This window comes from Falco cherrug, chromosome 3, assembly GCF_023634085.1.
Source record: "Falco cherrug isolate bFalChe1 chromosome 3, bFalChe1.pri, whole genome shotgun sequence".
NCBI lineage: Eukaryota > Metazoa > Chordata > Aves > Falconiformes > Falconidae > Falco > Falco cherrug.
In genome coordinates, this window is record NC_073699.1 from 1,800,646 (window position 1) to 1,815,098 (window position 14,453).

General features: G+C 44.7%; 1 protein-coding gene across 2 annotated transcripts in view; it reads left to right on the forward strand.

The window, feature by feature from the left end:
* Positions 1–14,453, forward strand: part of CCN4 (cellular communication network factor 4) — a 38,374-nt gene that overhangs the window by 8,845 nt on the left and 15,076 nt on the right. Inside the window, exons 1-2 of one of the 2 annotated variants that reach the window (XM_055705573.1) lie at positions 7,563–7,662; positions 10,786–11,056. The exons of the other annotated variant lie outside the window; for it this stretch is intronic. Coding sequence (XP_055561548.1) covers positions 11,054–11,056 — 3 coding nt within the window. The 5' untranslated portion in view covers positions 7,563–7,662; positions 10,786–11,053. Of the gene's footprint in view, positions 1–7,562; positions 7,663–10,785; positions 11,057–14,453 lie in introns of those variants that run through there. 2 annotated transcript variants of the gene reach the window in all.

Consider the following 14,453-nt stretch of genomic DNA (forward strand, 5'->3'; position numbering starts at 1 on the left):
AACTAGTTTGGCCATTCAGCAGGTGATTTATTTATCAGCACTGCTGGCAATACTTCCTGCTGGATCTTGGTCTGAGAGGACTAGGTCATACCCACAGCATCTGTATGTGGGCTGATATACATTGCTGTAAGAGAATGAGGGCAAATTCCATTGGCTTCTTTCTGTGAGTTTTTCTTTCACATTTGACCCTAGCTATTGCAGTTACTGTAATTAAATAAATAATGACATCCCTGCTATTTAACAGTTCATTCATGGAGATCATTCAGTATTAATTTTCACTGTTTTACTAGAGTGCCAAGTGTACATTTTTAAAATCACATTTAATTGAACATTTCTATGAGGTGTAGCTCTCCATGAGCCTGGCAGAGGGGTCAGAGAGACTGCAAGTTGACATCTGTGAGACAGTGGATTTCTGGAGGTCACTTGACTTATTTTTCCAGATTTTGCATCAAAACCAGTACTAAGCTTCTTCAATGCACTAGGGTTCCCCAAAGAGGTGGTGTGATCATGCACACACAGGCTGGTGAATTCCTTGCCCACCAAAAGCTGCCTGTGTGTGGGTGGGCTCCTGAGTTTGTGGTGGAGCGACACATTATGTGCCTGGTTTCAGGCTCAGATAAGATGCTTCTGCTTCTTTTAGATTATATGCCCAATTCTGTGTGATGTACATATACATATATATAATACACATACGCATATACCACCCCACACCCCCACACCTGAGTATTTTTATCGTTTGTGTCACTTTTTCCATATGTATCATATAGGCAGTCTGTTTGGACTAGAGGTGACATGTGTGCCATATCTTTGACTGTCGCCCCCCTTCCCCTAACTATATTAAAATGCTTTCGGAGTATCATCTAGGAGGCTGGAGTATTTTATTAGAGGAGTAAATGGATATTATGGCAGCAAAGCTGAAATCCCTTTAACACCTCTGCATCCTCGATGATCGTACCATTTTATAGAGGAATAATTAAAGAATTGCATTTGTCTCATTCCCATGGGACTGTATGACCATAAAGGTGTTGAGCCTGGTTTTATTGTTCACCCTGTAACATACAGGGGAAGCTTTCTTAGAAAAACTGTCTCTACAGCGGGAGCTGGGTGGCTGGGAATATTTTGGCTTAACACTCACTCCCCATACACTTCCCAAAAGTGTTATTTTTTTTCTGACACATCTTGCGCCTGAGGGGCAGCCTTGGCCGGGGGAGATGCTCGGAAACAGCAGGGTACTGTGCAGGGCTGCTGGGGAGGGGGCACCGCTGCCCCCCACACGTGCACCGGTGGCTGGGGAATGCCGGTGCTCGAACCTGGCCCGAGGCTCCGCTCTCTGGACCCCCAGGCAGCCAGCGCCAGTTAGGGGAGACAAGCAAAAATGTCGGTACTCATATAATTAGAAATTCGTCTTTATCCTCCTGGAGACAAACCACAGAGCTGGTGTCCTCCTCTGTGTACGAAAGCAGTAGTGTCAACTGTTTACAGGTTGTGATGTTGCTGCTTTCCCGTTTGGGGTCTTTTAGGATGGGGAAGTGGCAGCATTTGCATGTTGTGGGTTTTGGGAGGTATGTGGGCACCGATGGGCATTTCCTCCTTGCGACCTGCCAAAGCGCTTCAGTGCCAAGGTGCCAGATTCCCCATGTCAGTGGGTTATGATAAAGCTGCAGTGATACCCTGGCCTGAGCAAGGCTTCTTGGTATTTGGGTGGGGGTTTTTTTTGTGGTTTGGTTTTAGGTTGGTTGTTGGAGGTTTTTTTATTATTATTATTTTTTATCATTCATAGTGTCAGCAGGTGTCTGGATCAGAAATGGGAATTTTGTCACCTCGTTGGTTTAGACCTCGTCTCCAGCAGGTATCGTAGCTGCACGGAGGCAAGAGTGAATCACAGGTGAAGGACTCATTTCATCACTTTGCACAGATCCAGCAAGTTATAAACTGCTTATCACCACTGATCTGTTGGTTTGGAAGGTGTTGGAGAGGTGAAAGAGTCTTGCCCTTCTGCAGGCATCAAGTGCATGCGATGATTCAAAGTTAAAACACTAAGCAACTGACTTTGCTGAACTCACAACATCTGAGAGTCAGCTCAGTGGAACAATTTCATTTTTGCATCCAGTAAAAACTAAACAACTTAGTTTACTAGCTGTGTGTAGGAGGAGTATCATGGTATAGTTACAGTGTAGGAACAAGAAATCTCACTTCTTTTTTTGGCTCTACTACAGACATCCTCTCTGCCTTTGGGACAGTCTCTTCATCTCTTGGGTCCCAGATGAAAACAGAGTTATTCAATAATTTCATTCTTGTGAAAGGTGCTGCTTTCCACCATGAGAAATCCCTCCTAGAAGCAGAATGCAACATGCTCTGCTTGCTCATGCAGGTGCCATGTGTGCATTCCCATCCGGAGAGCTGACACCTCTGAGTATATCAGCCTCTGCATTTACTGCTTGCACCAGTTACTTTAGGTTCGTACTCTGGCATCTTTTTCACCAAAGCCCTGAATTTCAGTTCTGTTTCCACTGGCTTCAGGGGAAGGACCATTAATTCTCCAGCACAATGCATAGTTTTCCTATGCTAATATCTTCACTCTTTTTCTTTTTTCTTCACGTAATTGTGCCAGGAGGTGTTCTCATTTCCTTGCTAGTAATTTCCACTGTATTTAATTCGAAAGCAATGGCTTTGTCCCCGGAGCCTTGTAAAAGCCAAAGGCAAATCTACTGGCTTCTCTCTTTTTCCTCCTTCCCCATTTGCAATGTGTCAGCTTTTGTGGGAGGTGGGAGGGAAGGTACAGATGCTCTTGGGGGCTTTCTGTTGTGTTTTAAAACAGGATCTGAGCTTCAAATGTGTCTGGAATAATGTTTGTAGTGCAAAGACCAGACTGGCTTGAGAGCTGGCTCTAACTCCTTCTGAGTCCCCTCCTTCCCGTTGCCTGGGTTTGCTCTTTCTGCTATTTCTGGGCCAGCTCTTCAGGAACAGCCTGTTCCCCCTGTTCTGGGGCTCACCACCACTCCTCCTCCTTTTCCATAACACATGGGAGAAGATGCTGTCTGTAGCCATCACTCTGCTGATTGCTGCCTTGTAGCAGTGCATGCTAAAAAAGAAAATGCCCCTTAGAAAAGTTGTTTGGATCAGTCCATCTCTCAAGCCTTGCATGGGAGACTTACATGGGTGATCTTTTCACCAAGCTCCCCTTGGCTGTCTCTCCCTGTGATCCTGATGGCTCCTCATCCTTGGTGCGCTGCTCAGCTACCACTATGGGCAGCCAAAATGTGGGTGAGAGAACCCCATGTTCTTATCCTGACAGCATCCAGGACACACTCCTGGGGCTACAGCGTGGGGCTGGCCAAGGCAGCTAAGCCTAGACTAGTGACCCAGGTGTCTGTGCAGCCACAGCCTCAGGTGGCCCCCTCTTGACATGGGGCTCCAGAGCAGGAGATGGGCTTTTGGCCTGCTGCAAAACTGTTTTGCAATGTGATGGCCATGTGAACTTGCATGAAGGCTTAACCAGCTTCATCCAAGCCTTGCAAGCCAAATACTCTGGGACAAGCCCTGCTGATTTTCAGAAAGGGAAAGAATTATGTTCCTAGCCATGAGCTAGCAGCCAAAAGACGGTTCCTTCCGATGCCAGCTCCATAACATTTTAAATGTGGTGCTCCATGGATATCCAGACAACACAGACAAGATGTAGAGAAACAGTCCATGACAAGGTAAGGAAACTTTGATGACTGTAAGAGAATATCAAAGTGAATATTTTGAATCCAAATACAAGGTTTTCTTTAAAGAATGCTATCAAGTGGCCAAACTATTCAATAGAAACTTCTCTTTGAATTCAGAGTGCAGAGAAGATCTCAGAGCATCCGTGGATGGGAACTTCCTCATGAATCCCAGTTCAGTGCTGAAGGAGCACTGTTTTGGACAAAACTACTTTTATTCTCTTCTCATTCATGTCAAACAAACCTATATGAGGTAATACGACTAGTAGTCATTCCCAGTGATCTGAATGTTACCAGTGGACCTGCTGTCTCCTAGCAGTTGCACTGGCTTTTCAGCCTCTGCCTGTGGAAAGCCCCAGTGTTTCCTTCTGTTGCAAAATCTCATAATATTTTGTGGTCATCTTATTTCATTTTAATGCTATTTAAGTGATGTACATTTCCTACAGTTTTCACTTATTTTTTTGCCAATCTGCTACCTATATGAATTATCTGATGCTATTAAGATCTACTGCATGAAATGATAGATCAACATTTAACCTGAATCGTGTAATCCCATGAGACAAAAAGCCCAGGATATGGATCTAAATCACTCTAAGACGCTGAGTAAGAAGGACACCCCAAGTGCCATGTGAGTAGCAAAATTCTCATCTTTTGGCTCACCTTCTGATAAAGCTAAATGCTTTTCATGCCTTTTTCTGTGGTTCTGATGAGCTGGAGGGGTTTCAGACACCGAGCATTGTCCCAGGCTTACACAGTGCATTAACAGATAGTTTCTGTTGGGTGGTGGGGGTGGGCAGAAAAGCCCTTGTGTGTTACAATTACAATGCTGAATTCAATTGTGTTCTTGGAAAGGTTAATGAGAGCTCTGTTTAGGGTCAGGAACCTGAGACCAGATCCACATCAGTGTTCCAATATCTCTATTTTTCTCTGCTGGTGTCTGAATCCAAATGGAAACGAATGAGACTTGGACAGCCCTCTGAGGCTGTGAACCTGGCTGAAGAAATGGGGAAATAGAAAATCAAAATTACAACTTCATAGGGTTATTCAGCCAAGGAGAGTAAGGGAGAGAGGAGAAAAGTGGCCTGGAGACCCAGGGAAATGTGGTGTATGCTGAGAAATGGACAGTCATGAGATGTCTGGTCCACAGTGGTTTGGCTGCTTCTGGATCAGCTCAGCCATAGGGTCTGGCAGTCATCCTCAAGCTGGTAAATTCGCATCGTGTGAGACTTCCTTGAACTTGAATAGGCTTTATTTCTTCGTGGTGGCCTGGAAAGTGGATGCTATTGCTGATAAGTGCTGTCCAGCTGCCAGCACACTGGAGCCTGCTCTCTTCCCTCTCTGTACTTTGTTGCTGCAGAACTTGCACAGTCGAGGTCTTTCTTTTTTGTATTAAATCTCAACTGTTAATCTTCTTGGTAAATTTGAGGGGAAAAAAAGACAAGTTAAAAAATGAGCTTCTGACTCCTGATTCCACTTTCCTGTTGATACAGCTGTGTGTTTCCTACTGGCTCAGTAAACATTTTAACCCTTCAAATCTTGCAGTTGTGTTGCTTCAGCATCACCACTTTCTCTCATTAAAGCAGATTTCCCCTCTGGTATCAGTCCAGAGGAGCTTTCTGAGCTTTTTTTTTTTTTTTTTTTTTTGTGCACATCCCCACATGTTTATACATCCCGTTGTGGTTTAACACTTTGTTCACAAAGACCAGTATTTCCTCTTGTTTTTGGTGAAAACACTTCTCTCCTTTGAAACCTCCACTTTCTGGTGTTGTGTTCTGGGAGGAGAAAGTAATTATACCTTCCAAGTTTAATTCACAGTAATTACAATTCAATTAATAAATCCCAAGCAGAAGCGATGTACCAAAATTCTATAAACAGAATTTTTATTGAATAAGATGAGAAAGTATCTACTGGACTTCAGCTTGGGATAAATTATATGCCAAGGATTTTTCAGCTCTTCATACCAGAACAAAATCTTCATCGCATGTTTTCATTCTGGTGTTGCATGGCTATTTAATTGACGACGTTGGTGGTATCACATCCATTGGTGGGGAACTGTTGCATGCTGAGTGAAACCTCTCTGCTTCTGTATACCCAGGCTGAAGAATACTCTGGCTGTCAGATAATCATTCCTCTTATATGAACAAAAGGGAAAAACTTTGTCTTTTTGCTGAAGTAGATGGGTTGAGGGTGCTCAGCTGCAGTGTCCCCCGTTTGAAGTCCTACAGACACCTCTGAAAGTCATACTCAGCAAAATTAATATGCTAACAAGATGAATTCTTGTTTTTCTATGGGTGAACAGATAGAACTTTGCTCTTCTCAGGCATATCACCAGCATAGTGACAGGCTTATAGCCCTTTTAGCAGCTCTGGATTTCCTACCTCTCCCAATCCATACTGATATCCTCATAGAGGAATTCTCTTGGGATCTCCCTTGCCCTTATTCTCTGACTGCCATCTCCCTTGATGGCAGCTGCTCATTCCTCCATGGTCTGGGCAGCTCACAATCTTCGGTGTTCTTTTCTTGTAGCAAAAGGACCGTTACCACTCCTGTTCTGCAGGCCTAGGGAGGCTAACAGCTCAGATCAAATTGCAAAGTCACGCCCTAGTCCTTCAGACTGGAGTTTATCTTCTGGACCTTTAGCAGCCCTGAAGTTCGGCATTTTCTCTAGATGAGCTACTGAGTCTCTTGTGTGGTCAGTGCAGTGGTCCTGTCTGCTGGCAGCAGGGAGAGGTCAAGGCTTTGCATCCAACAGCTGCAACTGCAGCTTCTTGCATGGGGAAGCGGAAGAGAGTGGGGTCTTTTGTACATAATCTCACCAGTGCAAAACTTCCCACTGACCTGCTGAGGGAGCGTCTTGCCAATGTGGTAGCTGCTTATAACCAAATCTGCAGTCTTTTACAACACTGGACGGTGAGCTGGTGATTTGCTCAGTGACATCTTTGGAGCCATTGTGGATATGCGTTTGATTGTCAGTGGTTGTTATTTGGTGACTAGCTCTGTATCAATCTGACTGTGCAAACATCTGCATTTCATTAGCAACAATATTCTTTTAAGGCATTTATGTTTTAGTCATGCTGTTCTGGCAGCCTGACTGCAGTGACTGCGGGAAGCAAACAAGATGCATCCCTGTGCAATAACCATGTGGCTTGTGGTCTGCATTAGAAAGGAACATCCATTCTCTTAAGCAACTGCCATTAAATGCAAGTTGCTTACATTGTCTCCTTTTAGTAGTTTTACCTGTAACTATGTCTTACTGCATTGGTACCTCCAGGTCCCAATCAAAACGGATTGCCTCTCACTCTCCAGTGAGAGGAAATGTTCCCAGATAAACAAAAGTATATCTTGTGAGAGTTTTGTTGTTGTTTTTTTCTCTCCTTTCTTTCCTTTTCTCAGGGAAAGCTGATCAGACATCTCTGTTGTGCAAGAACTGAGTAGCTTCTACATTGACTGAGAAGGAAAAAGTTCTTTTTCTGCCTTTAACGGGATGAATTGATCCTCAGATGGCTGTGTACTCCAAAGTTTTGCCCTCCTGTTGGACTTGTCTGGAAAGCAGCATTTTTTTCCTTTCTTAAGAAAGAAGTGGAGGTTGGTTTGTTGGTTGGTTGGACCCGTAGCTCAAGTGAAGTTAATGACAGCATTCAGCAAATTAATAATAATGTAAAAACACTTCATGGTTTTCCATGCCTTATTAAAGTCACTCTTTGGAATTGCTTTATTATTTTTTCGTTTCACTGAAAGCAGTGATGATGTTGATTTCTAGCATGGTCCCCAGATAGGTTAGAGTCTCTTAAGAAGAACTCATTTATCTCAGATTGGTGCCAGCTTTAAGGGATTAGTTTCATATTAGATGGCACTCAGTTTGTGGACTTCTGATGGATGTCCTTTTTCATTCCCTTAGGCTCTGGCACTGTAGGGCATTGCACACCTCACCACCACTGAGACTGAGCTGAGGAGCTGGGTAAGAATATCAGTAGATCTCAGTTTCCCAGATGTCAAAGAAAGAGGATGCTTCATTCTACCATTCCCCTTTTGGTAGACTATGAACTATGTGGACAGGCTTGCCTCTTGTAACAGATCATAAAAATAACTCATCACGGGAGTGTCCTGAATCTGGTACATCTGATGATGAGTTCACTGAGTATATTCATTTTACAATCCCCTCCTTTCTGATTACAAAACCTGTACTACAATCTACTTCTGGGTATTGACTATCATCTAGAAAAGTTAACAAAATCCAGATTTGTTTACTGGTTTTGTTCATCCTCATAGCTTTATCCCTCATGACCTCAAATATCATCTGTGTGAAGGGTCTTTGTATACATGTTTTGGCAAGTAATGTCTTTGCTCCACATGCTGAGCTAGTAAATTCCTGGTCTTGTTCCAGGGACTTGGGGCAGATAAACTCAGCAAAGCTTGGGAAAAGGGGGCCTCTAGCTAATCACCACACTCCTGCTAAATGATCTCACCATAGATTTGGCAAGGTCATTTGTGCTAATCTCACTTTGAATTCTAATATGAGTTTACAACAATTCATCATTCCTCTAGCTTATGGGTCACCATGTTTCTGGCTTGCTGTCCACCTGGTGTGCAAGGGCACGGGCTCCCTTTCAGCCATGCTCCGCACATCTGAACCCATCCAGAGCTTGCAGCTACATTTCTGTTGAATCTACTGGGTTTATTTAAAAGTCTTTAGTCTTTTTGTGTGTGTGTGTTCTTGTTCTGTGGATTTTCACTTTTTGAGTCAGATTAAGAAAAAATGTTCAGAAGTGTTTGCTTAGCATTCTGCTGCTTGCTTCTCTTTTTAGGCATCAGATATTGTTGCAAAGGAACTCAGATTTCCTTTTTGAGAGCCTTTTCAGTACATTCTAAAACACAGTGACAAAATGTCTAATTAAATCTTTTGGGGTGATTTTAAGAGGCAGTTTATGTGACATTGGTACTCTGTGATATGGCTAAAAGCTTGATACCATATTCAGGAATAAAAGAGATCAGGAAGTTGATGTGTTCCCAGGGAATTAAATGCTTCAATTCCTTGGGGAAGTGATTTAAAGCAGCATCTGCTCTGTGCTGTGTATCATTTTATACTTTCCTTCAGATCCCTGAACCTGAAGTAGGTTATTTGAATATGTGTCTAATTGTGTGAATCAGTTTATATCACTCAGAGAAACGTAATAGGAATATTGGCTAGGATTTTGAAAGGGGCAGAAGGGACTCACATAATAGTGAAGACAGAAAACTTTACTGTTGAAAGTAGCGTGCCATGGCACTGTTTCTGTCCCACTGCTGATGTGACAAGGTGCCTGTAGAGTTTGTTGCGGGAGGAAGTAGACGTGTTCAGTTCTCTTTTCATCCTTGTGACAACACGGGCACGCCAGTTATTTCAAGTTTGTGGTTCACTCCTCACCCTGCCTTAACCATTTCATATGACTAACTTGCAGGGAGGTTTTGTGGTTTGTGTCCTGACTGTGTAAGTCTCTTTTTGCCTCTGCACCCTCAGCATGATAACAACACCCATTTGCTTCCCATGTATCTTAACACCCCTATGGTTCTGTTTTCAGAGATTTCCAGATGCCTGGCACTTGTTCAGAACATCAGTACAACCCATTGTCTTCAGCTCCATTTTCCCTTCCTTAATTGAAATACTACTATGCCTAGCTCAAAAAGTTTTTAGCACCATGAATACTTCCTTTACCCTCTTGAGTTTTCTTCTGTCAGACTTTGCACACTGTGCACAGTTGCTGATGTGGAGGGGTGCAGCTCTTGCCATCTCTTCAGTCTTCCCTATATCTGTCCAAATTAGTGTAATCAAACCCATTTGCCTAATAATCCCTAGATTTTTTAGAACACAGTCTGATTTTCATATACAGAGATTAAGGTTCCTTTACACTTCTGTGGCCTTATAAAAGAAAACTAACTTTTCTGTATTTCCCATAATGTTATCAGTATGTTGTAATTTAACCCGAACCAGCAACTCACTCATTCCCTCCACAGTGGGATGAGGGAGAGAATCAGAAAGGTAAAAGTAAGAAATCTTGTGGGTTGAGATAAAGACAGTTTAACAGGTCAAGCAAAACCCGCACACACAAGCAAAGCAAAGCAGGGGATTCATTCGCCGCTTCCCACGGCAGGCAGGTGCTCAGCCATCCCCAGGGCAGCGGGGCTCCGTCACGTGTAACGGGGACTTGGGAAGACAAATGCCAGGACATTGAACACCCCCCCATTCCTTCTTCTTCCCCCAGCGTATATACCCAGCATGACGTTCTATGCTATGGAACATCCCTTTGGCCAGTTCGGGTCAGCTGTCCCGGCTGTGTCCCCTCCCAGCTTCTTGTCCCCCTCCAGCCCTCCCGCTGGCAGGGCCTGAGAAACCGAAAAGTCCTTAACTTAGTATAAACATGACTCAGCAAAACTAAAAACATCAGTGTGTTATCAACATTATTCTCACACCAAATCCAAACCACAGCACTGCACCAGCTACTGAGAAGAAAATGAACTGTCCCAGCCATAACCAGGGCACAGGAACTCCATGTTACTTGTACCAAACACAGGAACTTGTTTTCCACTGTGGTACATCACGTACTCCTTTCTAGCTGCATGCAGTGAGCACCAGCGATTCAGTAAACCCTTGCACAGATGTTTCTGGGTATGGGAAGTTAAGTGCAATAAGCATTGGTCCATGATGTTTGGAAGTTAACCTGTTTATTCTCAGGGGATCTCATGTGGGTGATATCAGCTGAACCTGTCACAATACAGATGTGAAAGTATCACAAGGCCTCCCAGTATAGCAATATTGCTGTATGTGTTGAACATAGGGGTGTTAAGATATATGGGAAGCAAATGAGTGTTGTTATCACGCTGGGGTTTCTGGAGGTAGTGAGGGAGGTTCTGCATCTTTCATCCTTCACTTAATCTCTTTTTCCTATTCTGTCTGGTTTGAATGGGACCTGATCTTGGGCAAGGGAGATTTTATCCAGCGGTGAATCCTTCAGGTTCTTCCTCTTTGTACGTTCCTGATAATACTTTCTCCTCTTCTGGACCAAATTATATCCTCTAATGTCCTCTTGTCATTTGTGAACTCTAGGTACTGCAGCTCTGCTTTGGCACTTGGCTGGGAAGAGGAATAAATGTTGCACTCCAGGAGAAAGACAGAAAGGGTCACATTTGATTGCTCCACATCCTCACTGCTGAAGCAGAGAAGCTGTCCCCACGCCCTCAGGCTGTCTCTGTAGTGGGAAGCAGAAGAGAGGATGGAGCCAGAAGCACAGTAGACCTAAGTTGGGCCATGTGGAGATCAAGGCACAAGACTTGCCCTTGCAAGCACAACACAGGAGTCACATGGATGGGCATTGATGGTACTTTAGAATCACAGCATTACCCTTATTCATTCCCACTGTAACATCCAATCTGATGATATCCCTCTCCCACTCTGGGTCTGGTTTCAGTGATTTGCTGGTTTGGTTTTCTAGGAACAGTCGTAAGCACTAATAAGACTCTGGTTGAACATTTTGGTTCCATGATTTTGTGAAGGAAAGCTGCTTTCCTCCAAGAAGTGTGGCCAGACTATACCCAGATCTGATGACCAGGCTGAGGCAGATATTGATGTGGATGCCTTTGTTCCAAATGTACAAATGCTGCTCTGCTGATGTCTGCACACACAGAGCTAACTCACTTCAGATGCTATAAGAGGCTTTGGCCTTGATTTCGCCTGGCAAAGGGAAAGATAAATCATTTCAAGCTGGGTCCAAATGTTCTGCAATCAGACTCTGAATTAGCTTCAGGTCCTCCTAGAGTGTGCAAAAGTCTGGTGTCTTTTGTTGGTCCTAAGGCTGTTGCTGACCTATATGTCTTCCATCTGCATTCTCTATCTAACAGATTTCATTAAATACTGCAAGCTACAGTTGTGACAATATGCCATGCTTGGCTCAAAAATATCCTTTCATGATGGGACTCATTACCTGGAAATGCTGCTGTTTATTCAGACAAGTTGTAGGTTTCATATGATTTTTAGTTAACCATAGGGATGTAGCAATGCAGTCTTACTTCTCAGCTTTCACTGAGAGTCCTGAGGTGGCTTTGATATAATGATACAGCACTATATTAAGTGGCAGTTATGTTTTTTTGGATAAAGCTGTGCATGCCGTGTGTTCCAAAGGGGCCATTAAACTAGCAGTAGCAGCAGCTTCTCTTTCCTTCTGTTTCTTGAAAACTTTCAGCTACAAGACCCTATTTCTCATAGGTTTCCTATTATCAGATAAAATAATAATTAGCTCCTAAATAGCATTTTTAGCTGTGGTCATGATATCAGAGGGGATGGACCTGCAAAATAGAATTCTTTAGTCTGCATTAAATGCACCATTTAACAAAAAGATTAGTTTTTATTTCTCTGCGCCAGAACCAGACTTTAGGTGGCACAACAAAGGACCAAACTGATGAAGACATCTTATTGTTTGTTTGGCTTTATGGTCATATTGTCATAATCTGCATCCTTTATAGGATGAGGTGGGGAACATTCCCACAGAAGACAAGGAAAAGGCTGAGGTACTCAATGCTTTCCTTGCCTCAGTCTTTAATAGTAAGACCAGCTTCCCTCTGGGTACTCAGCCTGGAATACAGGGATGAGGAGGAACAGAATAAAGTCCTCACAGTCCAGGAGGAAACAGCTGGTGACCTGCTGCTCCACTTAGATGTGCACAAGTCTATGGGGACAGATGGGATCCACCCGAGGGTACTGAGGGAGCTGACAGAAGAGCTTACCAAGTTGCTCTCCATCATTTATCAGCAGTTTTGGAAAACTGGAGAGGCCCCAGCAGACTGGAGGTCAGCCAATGTGATGCCCATCTACAAGAAAGGCAGGAAGGAGGATTCGGGGAACTACAGGCCTGTCAGCCTGACCTTGGTGCTGGGAAGGTTATGGAGCAGATCATCCTGAGCTCCATCACATGGCACATGCAGACAACATGGGCATCAGGCCCGTCCAGTATGGGTTCATGAAAGGCAGGTCCTGCTTGATGAACTTGATCTCCTTCTACAGCAAGATGACCTGCCTAGTGGATGAGGGAAAGGCTGTGGCTGTTGTCTATCTGGACCTCAGTAAAGCCTTTGGCACCATCTCCCACAGCATCTCCTGGAGACACTGGCAGCTCATGGCTCGGATGGGTGTGCTCTGTGCTGGGTTAAAACCTGGCTGGATGGCCGAGCCCAAAGAGGGGTGGTGGATGGAGTTACATCCAGCTGGTGGCCGGTCACAAGTGGTGTGCCCCAGGGCTCAGTACTGGGGCAGTCCTGGTCAATGTCTTTATCGATGATCTGGATGAGGGGATTGAGTGCACCCTCAGTAAGTTTGCACATGACACCAAGCTGGGGTGGAGTGTTGATCTGCTTGAGGGCAGGAGGCTCTGCCGAGGGACCTGGACAGGCTGTATTAATGGGCCCAGGCCACTTGTATGAGGTTCAACAAGGCTCAGTGCTGGGTCCTGCACCTGGGTCACACCAACCCCACACAAGCTGCAGGCTTGGGGCAGAGCGGCTGGAAAACTGTGAAGAAAAGAACCTGGGGGTGCTGGTTGACAGCCGGCTGACCATGAGCCAGCAGTGTGCCCAGGTGGCCAAGGAGGCTGACAGCATCCTGGCCTGTATCAGAGACAGTGTGGCCAGCAGGACAGGGGCAGTAATCATCCTGTACTCGGTGCTGGTGAGGCTGCAGCTCGAATACTGTGTTCAGTTTTGGGCTGAACTGGATGTAAAGGTGCTGGAGTGTGTCCAGAGACCAGCAATGGAGCTGGTGCAGGGTCTGGAGCACGAGTCTTATGAGGAGTGGCTGAGGGAATTGGGGTGGTTTAGTCTGGAGAAGCGGAGAGTCAGGAGGGATCTTACTGCTTCTCTACCACTACCTGAAAGGAGGTTGTAGTGAGGTGGAGGTCGGTCTCTTCTCCCACATAACTAGTGACAGGACAAGAAGAAATGGCCTCAGCAGAGGTTTAGATTGGATATTAGAAAAATTTTCTTCACTGAAAGGGTGGTCAAGTGTAGAGGACTGAAAGCTGTGGGTTGATTAACACTGATAATCTGCAGTCGTGGCCTTGCCTCCAAGGCAGTGGGTTGAGGGACATGGATGATGTGCAGCTGTAGCTCGTTCTTGACAGGTGGCTAAATAGCCCTGAGGAGTGTGGGCTGGATGGAGGAGCAGCAGTGTGGAGAAAGGAGGGACAGCATAATCTGACTGATGGCAATGCCTTGTTGCAGCCTGATAGCTTGCTTGTGCTGCAACACTTCAGCAGTGGTACAGGCTGCCCAGGGAAGTGGTTGAGTCACCATCCTGGGTGGTATTTAAAAGACTGTAAATGTGGCAGTGAGGGGCATAATATAGTGATGGACTTGGCAATTTTGGGTTAACAGTTGGACTTGATGATCTCAAAGGTCTTTTTTTGATCTAACTGGTTCTATGATTCTTTATTCCATGTGTGGTTTTGGAGAGGTGTGTATTCACAGGCTGGCAGGAACGCTGGTTGTCAGTGTCCTCTGGAGGTGTTTAATCAAACAGTTGAGGATGAAGATTTGAGAGCTTCCCTGGATGACCTGTCATGGTGTTGCACTGCTCTTCGAGTGGAGAAGTTGCCTTCCTCGTGTTCAGACTAAACCTCCCCAACTACGTTTTTATGGCTGCTGCCCATTAGTATACCCTCTGCTACCACTGAGAAGAGTGGACTGATACTAGATCAGTCATTAACCTCTTTGCCAGACTACCCAAGC